Consider the following 25,160-nt stretch of genomic DNA (forward strand, 5'->3'; position numbering starts at 1 on the left):
TTTCTTTCCTCTTCAATTCTGATATCTTCGTGGACATGAATTGATAATGAAGCAAAGGCTAATATAATAAAGAACTTTGTTAAGATATCTCTAGCCACACACTACCTTGACATAAACATGCTGCTGTTGGTCAATTACCAATCTTTAACAATGTTTATGAGATTGAAATGAAAGAACTAAGTGCCATTGATTGCATAGTTAAAATAAAATAATTAAGACAAGACAGTATCTGTTGACATGCTCGAGCTGGAAACCTTCAGAAGAGTAGGCAAAATGATTTTTGTTTTGTTTCATTTTTATGCTGTAGAATACCCTTTGGGTGGTGGGAGGTGAGGGAGAGAGAAGAAAAAGACAAAACTTCCCTCTGTGGAAGTACAAGAAGACTACTGGCGTAGGGAAAACAGAAGATTTTCTTCTCTATGAATAAGCTAATTAATTTGATTGAAAAATGCAACCTGCAGAGAGCAAAAGAGATTTACTGACATTTCTACAAGGACTCATAAAGATAAGCACAGCAAGTTCCATCAACTTCTCTGATAATTGTGGTTAGGACATGCAGGGGGAAACTAAAACCTTTGTGATGGTGAGGGAAAAACAAATGAAAGTAAGTCAGTAAGGAGGCCAAGTGAAGTTGTGTTCTGGTTTACATCAGCAGGAGGAGAGATACGAATAGTCTCTGGGTGAAAATACAAGCCATAACATGGGAAATAATTGTGAATCACCATCAACACTTTGACTGGAGAGAAAAATATGTCTCACAACTCTGGCTCATCTCTTTTTTTTCTGTCTCTCTCTTTCAAATGTCTGTTCCAACCTGGAAATGAGATAACATATGTGGGAGTGAATAGAGCAAAAGAGTTGCTGAACAAATGGGTGGGTTGTTTTCTCCCAAGTGAAGTGACTAACACATTGCACATGTGAATATCTGAATGAATGGATGAATAAATGAATTAATTTCTTAAGTAGTTTTAATCTGTTAAATGAATTTGTTGCAGTGAACTTTTTTTTTTTTTTTCGCGGTACGGGGGCCTCTCACTGTCGTGGCCTCTCCCGTTGTGGAGCACAGGCTCCTGACGCGCAGGCTCAGCGACCATGGCTCACGGGCCCAGCCGCTCCGCGGCATGTGGGATCTTCCCGGATCGGGGCATGAACCCGCGTCCCCTGCATCGGTAGGCGGACTCTCAACCACTGCGCCACCAGGGAAACCCTGCAGTGAACTTTTTAACAGTGTGTAATCTTAGACTCACTTGTCATTTTATATCATGGTTTCATTAATACATTTTTTTCTTCTAATCATGTTAAAATAAGAATTCCTTGCAGATCAAGGTGGTTCAGGAGCCACTAGCAACAACATCACCTGAGGCGTAGTCAAAAATGCAGAATCTCAGCCCTCATGCAACAGAATCAGAATCTGTAACTTTATGAGAGCTCAGGTGATTCCTAAGCACCCGATTTTTCTATCAACTGAGGTGGGCCAAACATATTAACTACTTTCTCAGAAGCTCCAGAAATGATGCTGGTGATGTCACGTCCATTCCTCAAATGTTGACATGGAACAGCAAGATTCTTGTGAAAGAATATAGAATAGAGACAGTGTGAGAGTATTGACAATTCATTATTGGCCTAATAAGCAGCAGTTATTAACATACAGTAAGTTGATCAGGTTTAAATCGATATGGCCAGCCATGACAGTCTTTTCTGTAAACAACACACAGTTAAAATGTGGACAGAGGGTGGGGGCCCGGGTCAGTCCCTGGTTGGGGAGCTAAAATCCCACAAGCCACGTGGTATGGCCAAAAAAAAAAATGTGGACACAACTTGTTCCGATAATATAAAGTATGTGACTCTCATAGTTTAAATTATAAATAGGAAAGCCAAATCTCTGGAATTCAGAGAATTGAGAGTAGCATTTTTTGGAACACTGCTTTTTCAGAAAGATAAATAATGATAATTAGAAAATTAAGCTCAATCATTCATTCATCCATCTAACTAACAATTCTTACCTCCTGTGTTCCCTGCACTGTTTTAGATACTGGGGAAATATCAGTGGACAACAGACTAAATCCCTCTCTTATTGAGCATGCCTTGTTCGTGGGAGGAGACAGACAATTAAAAAATATGTAAAATATGTATATCATAGCAGATGGCATTAAATGATAAAAAGGGGGAAAAAAGGCAGGTTAGAGAGTGAAACCTTGTGTTACTGTGGGTACATGGTCAGTTAGGGAAGGCCTCCCTGATGAGGTAATATTTAAGAAGAGGCCTAAACGAAGGGAGGGAATGTCCATGCTAATAGCTGTGCCAAAGGGAAGCAAATGGCAAGATCTCAAGGCAGGAGTGAGCTCAGCATGTTTGAGAAACAATGTGTCAGGTAAAGTGTTGCTATTCTCATTTATGGCTAGAAAACTGATTCAAATTAAATCAGTGGACTGTCTCAACAGGAGCAGATTTAATGGAAGTTGACGTTTTTATAATCTTAATTCTGGTATTTTTGATTGGAAAAGTGTATACATTTTTGTACTATATTGTCTTATGTCTGATTGATAAGTGATATTATTTATGCATTCAATTAATATTTATTGTATGTCTCGTATATGCCAGATATTATATAGTAACATAATTTTTGAAGTTGAGAGTGGGTTTTTATTGCATAAATTAATATGATCTTAGAGTGTCAACATACCCCATTTTTACTAGTGATAATTTAAACAGACTTCCAATCGTATTTAAGAGTCACCTTTGGTTTGTGATGACATCTGAGAGTTTCTTCACCCACTTTGTAAGTATTTAATCAGGAAGATTGAATTGAGTGTTGCCATAGTGTATTTGCCACAAGAATCTATTGCATCCAACCATGCAGCTTTTTTATTATGTTACTGTTACTATATTGAATTTATGCTGTCAAAATGCAAATGAATTTGTTTGCATTTTGAACTTTAATATTGCTCTGGATAGTTGAAGAATCTCAGTAATTAAACTGTTGTTAAGCTATATGGATGGAGGAATAAAATAGCATCAAGATCCAAGTGGAAAGGAAAGTTTGGTTTGATTTTGTTCTCAGAGACATTAAACACTAATTCACTTTTGAGATTTATTATAAAAAACCCCGGTAGTCCTACATGATGTATGCCCCTCTTCCATTCCAGTTGAAGGAAGTGGCTGAGGTAGCATCATCCCCTGGCCCTTGCTTCTCTGTGGTCACTGGGAAAGTGGCCCCATTCATGGCTACTTTAGTCTTGGGGGATTGCTAGGTGCTTCATGTGACAGAGCTCCCTTTTGGAGGTGAGGTGGCAGAAATCAGGACCCAGGAATGGCCCAAGTTGGGGCCCCAATAAGTGACCCTCCACACCTTAAGCTGGTTTACCAACATCATCCTCAGGATACGGGTGAGCCAGGACCACATGGGCCTCCTCTTTACTCAGAGTTACTGGCAAATAAGAAGACAGGCATTCCTGGAACTCATTTGTTAATTCGGTAAATCCCAATACAATCAAAAAAAAAAATACAGTGGTGCATTTTTGTTTCACAGAGTCCTTTTTGAACACAATACTGTTTTTCATATTCCATTCAGTGGAAAAATAAATACTAAATAAATACGTTTGATTTTGAGGGAGGATCGAAAGTTTCATTTCTGTTGTTGGAAGAGAAACTTTGCAGGTGAGTTCTTTCTAAAATATTTATTGTGAGGCTGTAGAATAAAAACTGGCCTCCACTACCAGGTTGCAGGGTATAATAGAATGGTAAGTGTGAGAATTAGTGGGAGCTTTCGAAAAATGTGCCTGACCTGTTCTCCTTGCTTTCTTCCCTGGCCCAAGATGTCAGTGTACCGATTGGTGGGAGTGATGGTGTTGTAGAAAAGAGCATGGACACATCTGTTTTTGGGGAAAAAAAAGAAACTTCATATGATTCTGTTAGACCGTTGCCTCACTTCATTCTCCAATGGAAACTCCTACTACACTAGTGCCTAAGATTTAGAGACAGAAGACCACTGTCTAGTGTCAGGCTTTGCAGCTGGGTCTTTTAAGGTGTGGTTAGGAGTTGGAGGAAAGAGGATGGCCTTTTTAAGGCAAGGAGGTGCAGGGGAGCAGGAGGGATTAAGCACGTGCACAGATTCTGATGATAGACTTTAAGAAATTTAGTATGGGAACTGGCAGAAATTGGTGGTGGAGGTGGTGACCGTAAAGGTGGTCAAGTAGAAGTGACAGTGATGGTGAAAGTCTTATGCATTTGGGAGTCATTACTTTATTGGATTCTTAGTTTTAAGCCTTATGTTTCACAGGGCATTCAGTGACCTTTGATAAATGTTCTAAGCCTTGAGAGTTGAAAAATACTCATGTGCTTTATATGGCCCATTCATTACTGCCGGACAACAGAAACCCTTTATGTATTTGTACATATGTGACTGAAAGTTTTCTTGAATTTATCAATATTGTTTTTCTGTTTTAAAGCAATGTTTGCTTTTTTTGCCTGGAATATATCAGATTTTCTGTTTCTTACATTTAATGAAACATTATAAATATTTAAAATGTCTGGTCATTCATTTTACTTTGTCACCATATGTTTGACGGGAACCGGGTCTCAAAGTGTATGGTGGTTTCTGTCATTAACGTAAACCTCATAATGTCACCTTGTTTTGGTGAGAAGAAAGAGTAAAATTATCTATTAATGACAAAAATCTAGAAAATCCCAGTAAATGACCTTCTTTTTTCTTCTATTTTTCCTTCTTGATAATCACTGACATAAATGAAATGAGGAATAGATACAAAAGTTATCTCTAAAAAAGTATCATTTGTACAGGTAACATAGCATAATGGTGAAGCAGACCCCAGGGCCACAATACCTGATTCCCACTTTCCCACCTCCCCTTGCTTGCCTTTTGACTCAGGTAAACCTTTGTTCCCCCATCGGTAAATTGGGGCTAATATCAGTTCCTGCATCATTAGGATTAATTACAGTAATACTTTTATTGTCTGACAAATGATGAATATAATTTGTTACTCACAAATAAAATTTTATTTATAAGTCCCAAATTGTGCAAGGTCAGAATTACTATTTAATAGATAGTGTACTACTTATAAAGTATTATTAGTTTATAAATAATTGGGTAAAGACATTTTTATTTACCATAAACTTACGTCCATATTATCTCCATGCCTCTGGTTAATAAAGTGGCCATGCTGCCTGGGGTCAGCTACCAAAACATTTGCCACTTGTCATCATCCCAGGGCTTATGTAAATATTATGCCTGAGTCCTGAGAACCAATACAATAATTTTCAACCCTGGGTGTTCATTGGAATCACCTGGCTAGAGATAAATTCCACTAATTCACCTTTATGTGATAATTTGAATAAAAACTGGACTTAAACATCACCTTCAATGGCCACTTTATTAATAGAGTAAATGAAATAAAAACCCATATACGGGGATTTATAGGGTTTATATAGCTACACGTTTAAGCATATGTCAGAATTCTTGGAGCATCTGGTTGCGTGTAAGCAATTCCTGAGGTAAAATCAGAACTCTATAATCTATTCATTAAAACCATTTTGCTAAGATTTTCAAGCCAACAGTTTAAATAAGTGAATAAATTAATTTTAGTTTTTATCAGTGTGATTTTAGTTACTAAATGGCATGTAGTTTAAAAATGTCTTGTTAATTCAGTTTCTCTAATTCACACTGGCCAACTATATGTTTTATTGACAACTTAAATCATGGGATTGTATTGTGAATTTATAACATGTTAATTGAACATCGCTGGTGATTCTTTTGTAATCTAGAAATTCACAATAATACTTTACCTTCTTCTGTTAGTTGTATTTCTTCGTTAAGAATTGCATATAAACAAATAATTATGAAGTCTAGGAAATTGGGCTTGAGAACTTGTCTTCCTAAAGGGTTTACCATTCTTGGTAATTTTGTAATTTTTAACTGTAATCCCCTAGGATTTAGAAAGTCTGTACTTTTACATACATGATTAATTTTTTGTAAGTATTTTTACATCTTTTTTATAATATATTAACATAAAGTCCAAGAAACACTCTTAAGAGTATCAAATATAGGCTGAAATTAATAAAAACATGTACAATTTTGGCATTTATAAGTTTGTGTCTAGAGAATGGAAATATCAAAAATTGCTGTTCATATTTATTGCTAGATTCCTTAACTCAGAATATCATTCCTTATAAATATTGCATTGCATAAAGAAATGGTATGGTAAAGACTTCAAATAAGGATTTTTGCTGTTGTAAATCCAATTATCTGTTGGTTTAGAGTTGTGCTAATACTGTAGCCAGTAGCCACATGTAGCTATTTAATTGAAATTAAATTATTATAGTTAAGTATGGGTAAAATTTCAGTTTCTCAGTCACACTAGCCATATCTCAAGTGCACAGTAACCACTCATGGCTATAGTGGCTACAGTATTGGAGAGTGCAGATCTACAAAATTTACATTATTGTAGAAGATTCTGGACAGTACTGGTTGGGGAATAAATGCTTTCCCAGGGTCCAACAGCATCTCTGTAAAGCAGATCCTATGTTTGCATTGATTTCTTTCATGTTAAGGAAGCTAATGTTCCTGCAGTGGGTGTGAGGTGAGAGACAGATCTCCAATAAAATTATTTAAAAAACGGTATACCTTAAGATGCCTTTTACTGTAACTAACAAATAGCCCAACTCAAAGTGGTTTGTAGCATTGCTCCTTAAAGTGTGATCCATGCACCAGCGACATTGGCATCCCCTGGGCATTTGTTAGAAATGAAGAATCTCAGCCCTCTTCTCAGACCCACTGACTTAGAGTCCGTAATAAGACACACTCACCACGTGAGCCATATACACATTAAAGTTTGGGAAGCAATGGTTAAAACAATAAGGATATCTATTATCTTATTACAATAAATTTACAGGTGGGGTGACTCGAGACCATTAAGTCTGTGACTCAGTTGTGCCATCAGAGTCCTAGCTTCTTTCAGTGTATTGGTTTTGCTAGTCTCCCTCTGTCCACCTATGCTTTTTACAATTGGAAGTTGGCTGCAGCAGTTTGTAGTATCATATCCTGCATCCTTCTGCCTCTGGACTTTGTCAGGACCATCTCCTGTCTGGAGCTATTTTATTACAATTTGCCTACCTCCTCTCTCAAGTGCCAGTCATATTTATGCTCCATTCTCCTTTTGATTTTATGTCCTTTTCTAAATGACCACTTGAAAACCATAAATTGAAACCAAGAAAAATGCAAACTCTTTCCTTGCCTGTGGGTGGTAGATTTTTATTTTATGAATTTGATAAATTTCCCTAATTTATTTGCATCTTGAGAATGTTAGTTGGAAATGTGGACTGACTTTCTCATTTTAATAGTATTTTAGGTTGAACAAAATGAAATTGTCATTTTCATGGAATAAAAGCCTCAAGTACCAGCAACTTCATATGACCCAACCTAATACAACATTTTATCCATGAAGAAGGAAAATAATTCAAGGTTAAGAGCACAGACTTGGGTCACAGTTTACCATTTATATACAGACTTAACATGTCTGTGAGACACGTTGGGCAAGTTCTTTAACCTTTCCAAGTTACAGTGTCCTCAGAAATAAAATAACAGTATTAGCTACCTCATTAGGTGATAATCAGAACCAAATGTAATTATTGAGTGATTTTCAAAGACAAGTTAATCATGCTCCACCTTCACAATTTCTTTCATTTCTGCACTTGTCTTTATCATTATACACTAAATACTTTCCCTTAAAATAATCATTTTTTTTTACTTTTTACTTAATTTTCATCCTAAGCTATATGATTTCATATATACATTAAAATCATATGTATGTACACACTATATATAAATATATATGTACACACACGTAAGCTCTGTGTGTGTGTACACACACTCGTGTGCGTGCACTAAGACATCCCCCAAGGGGATAGGATGATGTTATTGGTTCAGGAGCCACACTTTGAGAACCATTGGTCTAGAGAGGAAAAGCAGGGATCTATTTGTCTGGGAAACACTGATGTAATTGTACCAGTCATTAAAATATTGAACCACACAGGCTGCACACCAAGTGTCCCCATACAACATCTGCCACCCAGTTATGCCGGCCCCTTCTCCAAGAACCTTCAATTACACATTCCTACATTCCACCTATAAAAGATGCAATACCTGACAAAGTGCTTACTGGTATATCCATTCTTACTGGTTAGTCTCTGACTCCAGGTTTATAAGATGAAACCACTATTAAACATAAAAGATTATTTGAGGTTCAGACTTCAGATTTTCAGGCAGAGCTCAAGAAATTTCCCAGAACCCATGGATTAGTGTAGGGTATGACATTGTATAACTCTCCCACACCTTATATCATCAAGCTGTATCGGCCTTCCTGGTCCTTTCTGATGCCTCAGGACGTTTGCACAGGTGATTTCTTCTATTTAGAAAGTGTTTACCCCTTCCTCTTCACTACTTCCTCTTACTTCAGACTTTAGAGTTATTCAAATATTAGTGCTTCAGAAAGCCTTCCTTACCTCACAGACTCAGTTCAGTTACTCTCATTTCATAGCATGATCACAATTACAATTAACTAATGGCCTAATGAGCTCTATATTATCTATGGCCCCCATCCTCAGAATGTAAGATCTGTGACTGTAAGGGGCTGTGTGGGTCTTTCTCACCTCTCCATTCATAATATCTAAGTACTCAATAATTTTACATTTAATAAGTGTATGACTCAGTTTTTTAAGTCTCAACTCTCAGGCTATGTGTTGTGTAATGACACCATTCATAATGAACCCAGGTCAACTTGGAGCTGCTTTTATGTCTCCTCCGAATGTATATAAATCTAATTATAATGATTTCCTTGTACTATTATAATTGTTGATGTATGAATTTCCATAAAGGTCTCTAAGCTACTTGAATATAAGGATATTTTCTTTTGTCTGTTCCTAACAAACAGGAGTTTCCAGCACAGATATGGAACTCAGTGAATATTTGTTGAATGAAACGTCTGTCCAAAAGTAAAAATATATATATATATATATATTTTTTTAAATGAAATCCCTTATTAACACTAACACATGTGTGTTAGACTTGAAACATTTCTTCAAGTATAAGTAATAATGTGGGATTTTTTCCTTAGTTTATACATTGTGAGATTTTTAGCTCAATATAACAAGAAACGGGGCAGGAAAAACAACAAACACAGGGAATGATATTGCAGCCAAATTTCATGAAATCTTATTATCAAGTCAGTTCTCAAGGGATAGACTAAACCAATAAAGTAAAAGATTTATATACCTTGCAATGTCAGGATGGTGTTCATTGCCTAAGAGACTTAAACTAGCAACTTTTGAGTTTTTGCTTCCACTTAAATGGATGCTTCATCTATGTTGTTTCCCATAAAAATAAAACATCTACTTCTTGTGTTTGATAAATGAAAGCTTGTTCTCATAGACTTTTGATTACAGTGTGCCTCAGGAGACATGTGTCTCTATAAGGTTAAAGGTGTAATGGTAAATTGTATAATCTAAATTATTTTAAAACGCTCTCAGTTACGTGTGTATTTTGTATGTTTAAACATGCAGACTATTGGAAATTTCTTGTAAAGATTTTATAAATCAGAATAATAAATTTCTAACTGGAATTATGTCCTCTTTATTAACATAAAGAGATCAGTGTGCAGTATACTATGGTTTTCAAAAATGCTTTAAACATGCCTTCATGAAGAATATTTACCTTAAAACAGGTACTAATACTTCTCATTTGAGTCTCAACTTTTTGTTGAATTAATGGATGAAATCACCTATTTTTTTTTTTCCTCTTCGGGGGCATTTTATGGTTTTATTTTTTTTTTAATTTTTAACATCTTTATGTTTAACATCTTTATTGGAGTGTAATTGCTTTACAATGGTGTGTTAGTTTCTGCTTTACAACAAAATGAATCAGTTATATATATACATATGTTCCCATATCTCTTCCCTCTTGCATCTCCCTCCCTATCCCAACCCTCCAGGCTGTCACAAAGCACCGAGCTGATCTCCCTGTGCTATGCAGCTGCTTCCCACTGGCTATCTACCTTACGTTTGGTAGTGTATATATGTCCATGCCTCTCTCTCGCTTTGTCACAGCTTACCCTTCCCCCTCCCCATATTCTCTAGTAGGTTTGTGTCTTTATTCCTGTTTTACCCCGAGGTTTTTCATGACATTTTTTTCTTAAATTCCATGTATATGTGTTAGCATACGGTATTTGTCTCTCTCTTTCTGACTTACTTCACTCTGTATGACAGACTCTAGGTCTATCCACCTCATTACAAATAGCTCAATTTTGTTTCTTTTTATGGCTGAGTAATATTCCATTGTATATATATGCCACATCTTCTTTATCCATTCATCTGATGATGGACACTTAGGTTGTTTCCATCTCCGGGCTATTGCAAATGGAGCTGCAATGAACATTTTGGTACATGAATCTTTTTGAATTATGGTTTTCTCAGGGTATATGCCCAGTAGTGGGATTGCTGGGTCATATGGCAGTTCTATTTGTAGTTTTTTTTTTTTTGCTTTTGGAAAAGTCTGTATTTTTATTTATTACATGTATTTTTATATTCTTTTTTACTTGAAAGATTTGAGGCCGATTATCAATTATGAGATGAAGCAGTATATTCTTTTTTTTTTTTAACATCTTTATTGGGGTATAATTGCTTTACAATGGTGTGTTAGTTTCTGCTTTATAACAAAGTGAATCAGTCATACTTAAACATATGTTCCCATATGTCTTCCCTCTTGCGTCTCCCTCCCTCCCACCCTCCCTATCCCACCCCTCCAGGCTGTCACAAAGCACCGAGCCAATATCCCTGTGCCATGCGGCTGCTTCCCACTAGCTATCTACCTTACTACGTTTGTTAGTGTGTATATGCCCATGACACTCTCTCGCCCTGTCACAGCTCACCCTTCCCCCTCCCCATAACCTCAAGTCCGTTCTCTAGGAGGTCTGCGTCTTTATTCCTGCTTTACCCCTAGGTTCTTCATGACATTTTTTTTCTTAAATTCCATATATATGTGTTAGCATACAGTATTTGTCTTTTTCTTTCTGACTTACTTCACTCTGTATGACAGACTCTAGGTCTATCCACCTCATTACAAATAGCTCAATTTCGTTTCTTTTTATGGCTGAGTAATATTCCATTGTATATATGTGCCACATCTTCTTTATCCATTCATCCGATGATGGGCACTTAGGTTGTTTCCATCTCCGGGCTATTGTAAATAGAGCTGCAATGAACATTTTGGTACATGACTCTTTTTGAATTTTGGTTTTCTCAGGGTATATGCCCAGTAGTGGGATTGCTGGGTCATATGGTAGTTCTATTTGTAGTTTTTTAAGGAACCTCCATACTGTTCTCCATAGTGGCTGAACCAATTCACATTCCCACCAGCAGTGCAAGAGTGTTCCCTTTTCTCCACACCCTCTCCAGCATTTATTGTTTCTAGATTTTTTGATGATGGCCATTCTGACTGGTGTGAGATGATATCTCATTGTAGTTTTGATTTGCATTTCTCTAATGATTAATGATGTTGAGCATTCTTTCATGTGTTTGTTGGCAGTCTGTATATCTTCTTTGGAGAAATGTCTATTTAGGTCTTCTGCCCATTTTTGGATTGGGTTGTTTGTTTTCTTGTTATTGAGCTGCGTGAGCTGCTTGTAAATTTTGGAGATTAATCCTTTGTCGGTTGCTTCATTTGCAAATATTTTCTCCCATTCTGAGGGTTGTCTTTTGGTCTTGTTTATGGTTTCCTTTGCTGTGCAAAAGCTTTGAAGTTTCATTAGGTCCCATTTGTTTATTTTTGTTTTTATTTCCATTACTCTAGGAGGTGGGTCAGAAAGGATCTTGCTGTGATTTATGTCCTAGAGTGTTCTGCCTATGTTTTCCTCTAAGAGTTTGATAGTGTCTGGCCTTACATTTAGGTCTTTAATCCATTTTGAGCTTATTTTTGTGTATGGTGTTAGGGAGTGATCTAATCTCTTACTTTTACATGTACCTGTCCAGTTTTCCCAGGACCACTTATTGAAGAGGCTGTCCTTTCTCCACTGTACATTGCTGCCTCTTTTATCAAAGATAAGGTGACCATATGTGCGTGGGTTTATCTCTGGGTGTTCTATCCTGTTCCATTGATCTATCTTTCTGTTTTTGTGCCAGTACCATACTATCTTGATTACTGTAGCTTTGTAGTATAGTCTGAAGTCAGGGAGCCTGATTCCTCCAGCTCCATTTTTCGTTCTCAAGATTGCTTTCGCTCTTTGGGGTCTTTTTTGTTTCCATACAAATTGTGAAATTTTTTGTTCTAGTTCTGTGAAAAATGCCAGTGGTAGTTTGATAGGGGTTGCATTGAATCAAATTCTATCAAACATTTAGAGAAGAGCTAACACCCATCCTTCTCAAACTCTTCCAAAATATAGCAGAGGGAGGAACACTCCCAAACTCATTCTGTGAGGCCACCATCACCCTGATACCAAAACCAGACAAGGATGTCACAAAGAAAGAAAACTACAGGCCAATATCACTGATGAACATAGATGCAAAAATCCTCAACAAAATACTAGCAAACAGAATGCAACAGCACATTAAATGGATCATACACCATGATCAAGTGGGGTTTATTCCAGGAATGCAAGGTTTCTTCAATATACGCAAATCAATCAACGTGATACACCATCTTAACAAATTGAAGGAGAAAAACCATATGATCATCTCAAGAGATGCAGAGAAAGCTTTTGACAAAATTCAGCACACATTTATGATAAAAACCCTGCAGAAAGTAGGCACAGAGGGAACTTTCCTCGACATAATAAAGGTCATATATGACAAACCCACAGCCAACATCATCCTCAGTGGTGAAAAACTGAAAGCATTTCCACTAAGATCAGGAACAAGACAAGGTTGCCCACTCTCACCACTCTTATTCAACATAGTTTTGGAAGTTTTAGCCACAGCAATCACAGAAGAAAAGGAAATAAAAGGATTCCAAATCGGAAAAGAAGAAGTAAAGCTGTCACTATTTGCAGATGACATGGTACTATACATAGAGAATCCTAAAGATGCTACCAGAAAACTACTAGAGCTGATGAATGAATTTGGTAAAGTAGCAGGATACAAAATTAATGCACAGAAATCTCTGGCATTCCTATATACTAATGATGAAAAATCTGAAAGTGAAATCAAGAAAACACTCCGATTTACCATTGCAACAAAAAGAATAAAATATTTAGGAATAAACCTACCTAAGGAGACAAAAGACCTGTATGCAGAAAATTATAAGACACCGATGAAAGAAATTAAAGATGATACAAATAGATGGAGAGATATACCATGTTCTTGGATTGGAAGAATCAACATTGTGAAATAACCTAAATTTTACCTTTCATCCTCACCATGAAATTGTGTGATTGATAGGCAAGATATTGTCTCACGTCCCTGATGCTGGTATTCAAATTGAGAACGTTTAAGAAGTTAGTTCTAGGGCATATAGCCAGGCTGTGAACCAAAACCAAGCCTTTGGACTTTAAATCCATTACCTATTGGTAATAGGTAATTACATTACCCTATTTTTTTTTTTGGAAAAAAAAACAAAAATGCATTCTTTGACTTATCTACTTCTACATAACAAATGACTCCAAAACGTAGTGGCTTAATACAAAAGTTTATAATTATATCGTGATTCTGTAGATCAGGAATATGGGCAGGGCTCATCTAGGTTGTTGTTCTGCAATCGTGGTATGACTGGGGTCACTCATTGGGCTTCATCAGGAAGCTCAACTTCTAAGAGAGCATTTTATCCTCCAGAGTTACTTTCAAGATGGTCTCTAATCATTCAGTAGTCTAGCTTGGGCTTCCTTACAGCATGGCAGCTGGGTTCCAACAGAGAGAATACAAAAGCTACCTGTTCTCTTACAGCCTATGCTTGGAACTCGTATAGCGTCACTTCTGCCACATTCTGTTGGTCAGAACAAATCAGAAGGCCACTCCATATTCATGAGCATGGAAAATGGACTCCATCTCTTGATGGCATGACAAAGAATTTTGTGGCCGTCTTTTATCACCACACATAGTAAAATTAAAATAATGGATATATAAACAAATGATTGCCAGGATATACTACTAACTCAGTTACCAGAGATGGCTCACACTTTATTTAGCATGTTCACATTTAGTTAGCTATGTGAAACTTTCTAAAAATTGGGATGTGTGAACTATAATAAGTTAAAGAAAGAATAACTTCAGAGGTGATTGATTATGGGCTTTATTTATTTACCTTCCTTCTTAATGTCCAATGATGCCCAAACCATGTGAACACACATTTAGTTATAAATGTCAATAATTTTACCTAGTAATAGGTTTAATAATAGTAAGTAAAGTTGTTTTGACAGAGGCAATAATAGGCGTCTTTCAAATTTTCAGTTTACATAAAGTTCTAATGGATCTCCAGAATCAGCAACTGAAAGAGTTACATGACTGGCTAACAAAAACAGAAGAGAGAACAAGGAAAATGGAAAAAGAACCCTTTGGACCTGATCTTGAGGACCTAAAACGCCAAGTACAACAACATAAGGTTAGTATATTTTATGCTATTTGTTTTCATCTGAAAAACAAACTAAGTGTATATGTGTATTACGTACATACACATGCCATGGTTTATAGATGAGAAAGAATTAAAGCTTCAATTGAGAAGAGTTTTAAAATAATTCTTACCTAATACTTTTTGCGATGTTTACTTTTTCAAATACAAAATAGCTAGGCATTTCATATTTGAAAAAAATGAAATATATTCCTGGAAGAGAACAATGCTGGCTATGTGATTTATTAAAGTTTTGGTTTCTTAGAAGAGGGTCTCTGTAGGGATTACCTGCAAATCAAATTTAAGTAATAAGGCAAGATTTTTTAAACATGGCTTTACCTTCGATTCATAAGGTCTTAGAGCAGGCCAAGCTTGATGAAAAATGAACATCTGTAACATTGCTTTCCTATAAAATGTAGCATCTAATAATTTTAATATTTCCATGTTACCTTTCTTCAGTTTATTTGTACACTTACAGTTATGCTCCCTGGTTTCCAGAAAGTATTTATTGTTTCTGTGATTAGAATTTCTACAGAAATATTTTTCTTTTCAGCTTCCATTTTTAATTGAGGTATAACTGACATATGACATTATATTCATTTCAGGTGTGAAACAAAATGATTCAATATTTGTATATACTGGAAAATGACCACCACAATAAGTCTAGTTAACATCCACCACCATATAAAGTTAGAATTTTTTTTCTTGTGAAGAGAGCTTTTAATATTTACTTTCTTGTCAAATTTTAAATATGCACTATAACATTATTGATTATAGTTACCATGTTCTACATTACACCCCCATGACTTACTTATTTTGTAACTGCAAGTTTGTACCTCTTCACCCCATTCACCCATTTCACCCAGTCCCCAAGCCCCCTCCCCTCTGGCAACCACCATTCTTTTCTCTGCATCTGTAAGTTTTGTTTTGTTTGTTTGTTTGTAATGGTTTTTAGATTCCACATGTACTTGAAATCATACAGTGTTTGTTTTTGTCTAACTTATTTTGCTTACCATAATTCCCTCAAGGTCCATCCAATTTGTCACAAACAGCCAAGATTTTATTATTTTTTATGTGTTTTTATGGAATATATACAACATTCCAGTGTATATATACACCACACTTTCTTTATCCATTCATCCGTCAGTAGACACTAAGGTTGTTTCAATGTCTTGGCTACTGTAAATAATGCTGCACTGAACGTGGGGGTGCAGATATCTTTTCGAGGTAGTATTTTTGTTTTCTTCAGATAAATATCCAGAAGTGGAATTGCTGGATCATATGTAAGTTTTATTTTTAATTTTTTGGAGAACAACCATACTGTTTTCCACAGTGGCCACACTAGTTTACATTCCCACCAACAGTGCATGAGGATCCCCCTTTCTCTACATTCTCCCCAACACTTGTTATTTCTTGTCTTTTTGATAATAGTGGTTTTGACTTTGCATTTCCCTGATTAGTGATGTTGAGCATCTTTTCATGTGCCTTTTGGCCACTCATATGTTTTCTTTGGAAAAATATCCAGTTCCTCTGAACATTTTTTAATCAGATTTTTTTTTTTTTTTTTTTTTGCTGTTGAGGTGTATGAGTTCGTTATATATTTTGGATATTTTGGATTTTAATCCCTTATCAGATATGTGATTTGCAAGTATTTTCTCCCATTTGGTAGGTTGCCTTTTCATTTTGTTGATGTTTTCCTTTGCTGTGCAGAAGCTTGTTAGTCTGATGTCGTCTCACTGGTTATTTTTGCTTTTGTTCCCTTTGCTTTTGTACTCAGATCTAAAAAATCATTTCCACGACTAATGTCAAGGAGCTTACCACTTATGATTTCTTCTAGGGGTTTTATGGTTTCAGGTCTTACATTCAAGTCTTTAATCCACTTTGAGTTGATTTTTGTGTAAGGTAAAAGATAGAAGTCTAATTTCATTCTTTTGCATGTTCTGTCCAGTTTTCTCAGCACCACTTATTGAAGAGACTGTCCTTTCCCCCTTGTATATTCTGAGTGCCTTTGTTGTAAACTAATTGACTGTTTATGCATGGGTTTATTTCTGGGCTCTCTATTCTGTTCCACTGATCTATGTGTCTGTTTTTTATGCCAATACCATACTGTTTTGATTACTGTAGTTTTGTAATATAAATTGAAATCAGGTAGCTTGATGTCTCCAGCTTTGTTCTTCTTTCTCAAGATTGCATTGGCTATTTGGGGCCTTTTGTGGTTCCATACAAATTTTGGGATTGTTTTATTTCCATGAAAAATGTGATTGGAATTTTGATAGGGATCACATTGAATCCCTTGATTGCTTTGGGTATATGGACATTGTAACAGTATTCTTCCATTCAATGAGCATGGCATATCTTTCCATTTATTTGTGTCTTCTTCAGTTTCTTTCATCAGTGTCTTACAGTTTTCAGCATACAGGTCTTTCACCTCCTTGGTTAAATTTATTGGTAAGCATTTTATTCTTTTTGATGAAATCGTAAATGGGATTTTTTTAAAAAAGAATTGTCTTTCTGATAGTTTGTTTTCAATGTATAGAAATGCAACAGGTTTTTGGATATTGATTTTATACCCTGTGACTTTACTAAATTCATTTATTAGTTCTAACAGTTTTTTGGTGGAGTCTTTAGGGTTTTCTATATATAAAATCATGTCATCTGCAATTTGTGACAGTGTTGCATTCTAATAACCATTATAAAACTAGCTCTGGGTTTTACTGTAGGAACAAAGCCTTGCTCCGTCCATCATCTCTCTCTCTCTCTCTCTCTCTCTCTCTCTCTCTCTCTCTCACACACACACACACACACACACACACACACACACACACACACACACACACACACACACACACACACACACACAGAAGAACCTTCATGATTGGCCCAAAATTAAGGTTGCCAGATTTAGCAAATAAAAGTACAAGAAGCCTAGTTAAATTTGAACTTCACATAAACAATGAACTTTTTTTTTAGTGTAAATATGTCCCCAATTAGTTATTGTTTAGCTGAAATTCAGATTTTACTGGGCATCCTGGATCATATCTGACAACTCTACTCAGGATTCTGTGCTTCTTGGATTTATGGCTTTGAAAGGAAATATCTGCTCCCTCAACTCATACCTCCTAAATGTGTGTCTCACCCAACTTCATTCTTTTTTTTTTTTAATATAACTTTTTGTCATACCTAGCTTCACAATTCTTTCATGCAGATGAAAGATACCTTTCTTTTTAAGTCCCAGAGCTGTTTTTTATTTCATGAACTTCAGGTTCAGTGAAGAATGGGGCTGCTTTTGCTATTGTTGCAGCCAAAGCCATCCTTTGGCCACAGCAGCTTAAGATAAAACAGTTTGGGGAGAGCTATAGCTATGGCAATCCCGTCTGCTACCCCGTTGGGAAAAAATAAAGCATCAACTGCATTCTAATTTTCACATGGAAATTGTGACTAAAAGAGGTTCACTTGTCACATAGGTTTTAATTGAACATCTGATAAAGTAGTTACAGCCAGTGCTAGACCTTAAACTGGACCACTTTTTCTGTGTGATCATTCATTCATTCCTCTGGTAGACCATGTATGCATTCTCTTCCCCTTGGCCTACACTGGAAGTTGCGTGCAGGCAGTTTCTGTATATACCAGTGGCTTCCTCTCTGTCTGAAGGCATTCACTGGCCACAGGAGAGTCTCAGACAGTTTGAACATGGGCAAAAAGTAGTTAGTGCTGCCAGAGCTGCCATTAACCAAGGAGGGATGGGAAATGATGGATAAGTACCCTAGAATCCTTGCCCAGTGGTGGGATGATTCCAAGGTATCTCTCAATTCCTAGTTTCTCAGAGGTTTCCCAGCAAGACTGGGCCCCAGATGTCCATGGGGTAAACTATCTCACAGTTCTACCCGCCCATGATGTCTCTTGAGATGACTTCTCAGATAAACTATTTGTACCCAAATATTTGGCTTAGGGTCTGTTTAGGAACAAACTCAACCTAAGACAGCCTTCTTGCCTGGGAAGCCAGAGTACTATCCCAGCTTACCATTAACTAAATATGTAATTTTCAGAAATTATTGAATCTCTCAGGTTCTCCATATTTTCACTTTGGAAATAAAAGTGTTGAGCCACTTGATTTTTAGTGTTCCTTCCAGTCATGGTTTTAATGTTCCGATTAGTTTTAGAATGTGAAGCATTTCAGGCAAGGACAAGACTACAGGCTGTAACATTGAACATCAGAGGGATGGATGTCAGCATTGGATACCTGGAGTCTAAGGAGGAAACCAGGAAGAGAAGGAGAGAAGTGGCAGAGAATGGTAGGGTAGCCATAAGGGTAAATGACTTAGGGCAGCTACGAGTAAAGGTCTCATCTGGAAACCAGGAACAGAGCATTGAGGTTAGGCTGTCTAGGGTCTTCATATTCTGCCAATTACCTGAAAGGTTTTGCACTTTGCTCTGGAAGATTTAGAATGAATGGAATGGAAAGTATCTGATTAATATTGTAATAAAATTTGAATAGTTGTCCATTACTTGAAAATGTGCCTTTTCTGATGAATATGAAATTGCTTTGAAGAGCATAATTTGAAACAAAAAGAAAGCAACAGAACTATATGCAAGTTGATTATGTAATCATTTACATCTAGGATTTATTCATATAAGTGTGTAAGGAAAAGCAGAAGGAATTGGTTTGCTGACACAGAAAGCGAGGCCATCTTCCACCTTTAACTGTTTAAACCCACCTCACAATATATTATTTTTTTAATAAAATTAAGACAGTGGAAAAACATATTACATAGCTAAGAGAAAGCCTGACAGTTGATAATTCTCTTTTGTTACTTGAAGTAATTAAAATGAGAAGAAAATTTTTTGACAAAATCAAACAATTTATAAAGGAGTTGAATTTATTTAAATGGGAAACATGTGTGTTTTCTTAGAAGTATATAAAGAGTAATTTTTTTTTTGTTAATCTTTCCAAGCTTCATAAAACAGAAGAAGGGATAAATGTTCTTTCTTTAGGTAACTGAATTCAAACTAAAGCCTTATTTAAATAATCACTGATTTACTTTGCAGCATTTCTTCCCAAGGATTGTTAGTGAATGAAAATAAGAAAATTTCTCATTCTGACAATAAAATACATCAGTAGCCTTGGAGTAGTCATAAAGTAACTGCACCCTGCTGCATTTCCCTGCTTCCCACCTAATATAACATTTAGTTTTTTTAGCTTCATATCCTAGACAGTACATCCTCTTTATTTTTTTAAGAGATGATTACAGATGACAGAATTAAAGAAGAGATTCAGGTTTTGTTTCTGGGAATGGATTTAAATTCTGCTCGGGTCAGAGGAGTCTGGCGTGTGCGTGCCCTCTCGCGCACTCTCTGTCTCTTTCTCTGTCTCTCTCAGTTGGAGGGCATATCTTGCAAGTACACCATGCGTATTACAGATATGCTTCTCTCTGTTCTGTGGCAGCATCCTTTGCTATCTTCATTTCAACAGCATTTTATTACAAGGCAGGCTAGAAATTGAACCACTGTAAAATGCCATGGAAATAAGTCACTTTTACTGAATCTGCCAATTAGGCAAGGTAAAACGATCGATCTTATATTGGTGGTTACTATTAAATCTAGCCAGACTGTTAACTCGGGGTAACTGGAAAAAGTTCAATTTGCTGCAAAATTTGGAAGAGACCAGTCATTCTTCATAGCTATTGCTTTGGGGAAAGAATTTAGAGGTTTACTTTAGATCTGAGTCACCCAAAAGTGATTCTCTTGGGAGTGAACAAATTGAAGCTCTCAATCTTCTTGTGAAGGAACACGTCAGAAATAATTCTGGTTGGTTATTTCTGTCTTAAGAGAAAGATTTTATTAGTGATGTTGATAAGGAACGAAAGGATTTCCCTAGAAGGAGTGACAATATTATTGAGGACAATAAAAGTCTTATGGGGGCTTGAACTTTCATTAATGGGAAAGCAGTTTGCTATTTTGGAGGGTATTTTAATCAAAAAGAAAATAATTGACTCGGGAATCTTGTCTTGTAGCACAGTCACACTGACATGAGATTTAAAGCTTAGTTTACTAGCTGTTACCAGTTGTTATGAGAGGTTTAGACTTTTGTTACTAGTTACACTGACTCAGTAACAACATCAACAAAATCCTTACCATACAAGTTAGAATTTGCAGGTATCATCGTGACATGTGCACTATGTTACGACTTCAGTAAATGGTCTTTGTTAAGTACTGATTAATACAAATTAAATGACCTCTTAGAAGCTCAGTCACCTATCCTTTCCTTGGAGCTTAGTTAATCACAAACATTTGGATTGCCAAGATTGTGAAATATCTTCTTCTGGTGACCTTTAAAATGATCTAGATAGTTATGTAATGGGAAGATTTAGGTGTAATCCTGCCAAAGGATTTGACATTTCATTTCATTCCATTGAATTTTATTCCATATCACTGAACAAACACTTATTAAAGCAAAATAGCTGCTGTGAAGAATACAGAGATCTACTGTGTATGGAATCTTCCTCCAGAAGCTCACATGCTAGTACATCAGATAATGACACAGAAAACAAGTGACCATTATACAAGGCATAATATGTCAGATGGCTTGAGAATGTTAGAAATAGAAACAGTGATTTGTTGGGCAAAGGAAATGAGATGGGGCAATAGAAGGTATGTCACTTGCCTAGGTTATGTGCTGCACTCTGCTCACTGCTGGAGGACCACAGCCTGATCATGGAGGGTCTTGATCTCAAGACAAGCATTTGGAGCTAGTCTGTGGGCAATAGGGGTCCATTACTGATGATAAGTGAAACTGAGGAGAGTGGCAATTTGGGAAAGTTTATCTTATATTTTAGGAAGACATATCTTGTAAGATAAACTAGAGCACAGATGAACAGGAGGCCAGAATATGTTAGGAAGATACTGCGTAAAGTATATAGAGTCTGAATCAAAGCAATGTCAATGAAAATTGTTTAAAAAATGTTTTGAAAATCAACAGCAGAACCAAAGAGACTAGATTTAGGGAATTATCACAGAGTTCAAAATAATAGTTTCTGAGACTGGGCAATTGGGAGGCCAAAGTTGGATTTTTAAAAAATAGGCAATACTAAGATAGAAATGCAGTAATTGGGAGGAGCATGAGTGATTCTGAAAAGCCTGAGAATGCCATAGAATCAAGTAGTGCTTTTAGTGACTAATAAGCTCTCTTACATCTTTAGCAAGATTAAAAGTACATGTTATTAGTTACTTCTATGAAATTCCATTTTATTTCCTAGTTTTTCCCCGCGTAACTGCTTAATGAATGTTTGATGGCTATGGCAGTAAAGGTACACAGTATAATTGGTAAAAAAAATATACATATATACTATGCTACAGCCAGAGAACCAGAGCGGCCTCTTATGTGTTTCCCCAATGTCTAGCCAAGTATTTAGCACATAACTGATGCTCAGTAAATGGTTTTTGGATCAAATGCTTTAAGTAGTTCTGACTACTTCTGTCACACACAGAAGCTTCATCATTGCTTCCACTCTGACAGAGACATGAAACTTACCATTTAAATAAACAGTAAAATAAAATTTGTGAGTTGTGTCAAGAAAACAACTCATATAGGTGAAGAAGGAACACATCTTTTTTTTTTTTTTTTTTTTTGCGGTACGCGGGCCTCTCACTGCTGTGGCCTCTCCCGTTGCGGAGCACAGGCTCCGGGCGCGCAGGTTCAGCGGCCATGGCTCACGGGCCCAGCCGCTCCGCAGCATGTGGGATCTTCCTGGACCGGGGCACAAACCCGCGTCCCCTGCATCGGCAGGCGGACTCTCAACTACTGCGCCACCAGGGAAGCCCCAGGAACACATCTTTAAAGCAACTTACATGGAGATATTATTTCTGGTGCCCTCTCACTAACTTTGGCTTTTTTTCATTCCTCTCTCCCTGTTTCATTCTCTGTTCAAATATCTTAATGGTTATAACCCTGGCATCTTTTTATAAATGTCACAGAATGCTACCAGCAGTCATACTTGTGTTTGTCTGTAGAAATCAAGCATGTGAGCCTTGGTTATGTGGAAAAGGAAAACCATTCAATGGAATCAAATCCTCAACTGGCTACCTACCACACATGGCTAGTTCATGAGGAATATGTGCACAGTGGACCAGCCAAAGAAACTATAGTGTCTGTAATCCTACAGCTTTGTTTTTAAATTTGTGTGAGTTAAGTTGAACTTGTGAGTTAGGTTGAACTTCCTATGAATTATAAGGACTCTTTTTTGCCCTTATGGCCTCAGTCTTAGGCTTGATCAGGTCTTTCTTGCCCCGTTAAGCTGGGCTTACAACGTAACCTTTCTTCCGAGATTTTTACTTAGAAAGGAGAGAGAAGGCCCAGAAATGTTATTCTGTCTCTTTCTTTGGTTTCCATATGGACCTTACTTGACCTTCAAGGGGCAGTGAATAAGAACCATGGGAGAAAAGCATGCATCCTCTAGGTGGGAGATGGCATGATCATATCAATAGACAGCATTATGATGAACAGGTTTCAAGAGAGAATATCCAAATAGGAAAGATTCATGAGAGAAAAGTAAGAAAAAAATGTAGTATATAAAGAAACTAAGCCATTTAGATAAAAGTAACTTGAACTTCCTGTTAATACTCAAAACCTTATATTAAACACAATTTTGTGATTAGCATTTATCACTAAGACATACCAATGTTAACATTATTTTCAAACAGTAAGAGCATATAGGAGGACCTAACTATTGTGTGTGTGTTTTTTAAAGCAAGCGTTGTGATAGTAGTTTTTCAAATGTAATAGGTTGAATTCAGGTATCACTAGAGGGGTAAAACCTGATACTCGACTGAGTACACACACAAACGCATACACTTAAACACAGGAGTTTTTAAGTTTCTATTCATGTGCCTTATGAGTTATAAGAAACATGTATCTATCTCTTATGCTTATATGAGCTATATTAATATCTCTTATATGAGAGGCAGTATATCACAGATTCTGAAGCCAGACTGCCTAGGTTCAAATTATAGCTCTATCACTTGTGAGCTGAATGACTTTGCAAAAGTTACTTAAGCATTTTGTGCCTCAGTTTCCCCAAGTATGAAATCAAGGTGGTGATGATGATGATGATGATACCTATCTTATAGGGTTGATAAAAATATATACTACATAATTGCATAAAAGCACTTAGAATAATACTTGATGCCCAGAATTATATAAATTATCTTAGCTGTTATTATTATATAAGACATGACTTTTACTCAAGCAAAGTTGATTTGTATGGTAATAAAATTCTTTTGGCATAAAGAAGTGGCAAGTTAATGTAAAAAGGGACAACATTACGCTTTATGGTCTACAGAGTAGTGTATGCATGATACTCAGTTTTATTTTTTTTTAATCTAGTTGAGAAGACATCTAATTTCCCATCAACATACTACAAAAAAGCAGCAATTCCAAGGATAACTTCTCATAATAGATAATGCCATTAATTTAATTAAAAAATAATAATGCAGTCCATACCCATGTCCTTATTTTCACAGATCAACTGATTCCAGCTAACAGGTGACTAATTAGAAACTACTGAGCACTGATTCAGTAACATGGTTCAAAATGTTACAGCCCTGTTTTTTTTGTTTTTTTTTTTTTGCGGTACGCGGGCCTCTCACCGCTGCGGCCTCTCCCGTCGTGGAGCACAGGCTCCGGGCGCGCAGGCTCAGCGGCCATGGCTCACGGGCCCAGCCGCTCCGCGGCATGTGGGATCCTCCCGGACCGGGGCACGAACCCGTGTCCCCTGCACCGGCAGGCGGACTCCCAACCACTGCGCCACCAGGGAAGCCTCAGCCCTGTTTTAAAGTACATCAGTGCATCTACCAAAATGTAATTATCCAAGACCCCCTCATCTTAGAGATACCCAGTTTATTTTTTATACTTAATTTCTCCTATAATGCTTATTTATTAGAAGTTTCTGCCCTCTGGGGAGGGTAAAGCAAGAAGGAAAGAAAAAGACCCTATCTCTCACTTAATCGAGTTGGTCTCAGCTAAAGTATCTTTATTTTCCTGAACCAATACAAATTAATTTCAGTTCCCTTCCATAGGTAATGCAACATTAATAATGTAAAGGAATTATTTAAGTATATAAAACATTTTAGAATGCATTTTAGGGGAAAATTCTTCACAAGAAAGCCACAACTGATATGATAATATGAATTTTAAGAAAATATTTTTTCTTGAAAAATAAGTTCATGTATCTTATAACAAAATGCATGACCATAAATCTAATTTCATATAAAAGTAATGTTGAATATTTCATTATGTATATTTCTAAGGAATATAAAATTGTTAACTACAGTATACTATCATGTTATGTTTAATATTTCTGTTATGAACAGAATGATTTCTAGTAGTACAACTGGTAATACTCTGTTACTCAGTGGAACTACATTTTTCAGATAATTTATACTGGATAATATTTAATATTCCATTAACAAAGATCTAGGTCATATCTAGTGAGAATGAGAAAACTACTGAAGCACATATTTTTACATGATGTTCTATAGTTTCAGCATACTGAGAATATTTAGTAAT

General features: G+C 36.4%; 1 protein-coding gene across 1 annotated transcript in view; it reads left to right on the plus strand.

Annotated features, from left to right (window-relative positions):
• The window catches only part of DMD (dystrophin), a 2,123,521-nt gene that overhangs the window by 585,366 nt on the left and 1,512,995 nt on the right, over positions 1-25,160 (plus strand). The window contains exon 12 of the mRNA XM_060138437.1: positions 14,443-14,593. Coding sequence (XP_059994420.1) covers positions 14,443-14,593 — 151 coding nt within the window. The remainder of the gene's footprint in view (positions 1-14,442; positions 14,594-25,160) is intronic.

The sequence above is a fragment of the Lagenorhynchus albirostris genome, chromosome X, assembly GCF_949774975.1.
Source record: "Lagenorhynchus albirostris chromosome X, mLagAlb1.1, whole genome shotgun sequence".
NCBI lineage: Eukaryota > Metazoa > Chordata > Mammalia > Artiodactyla > Delphinidae > Lagenorhynchus > Lagenorhynchus albirostris.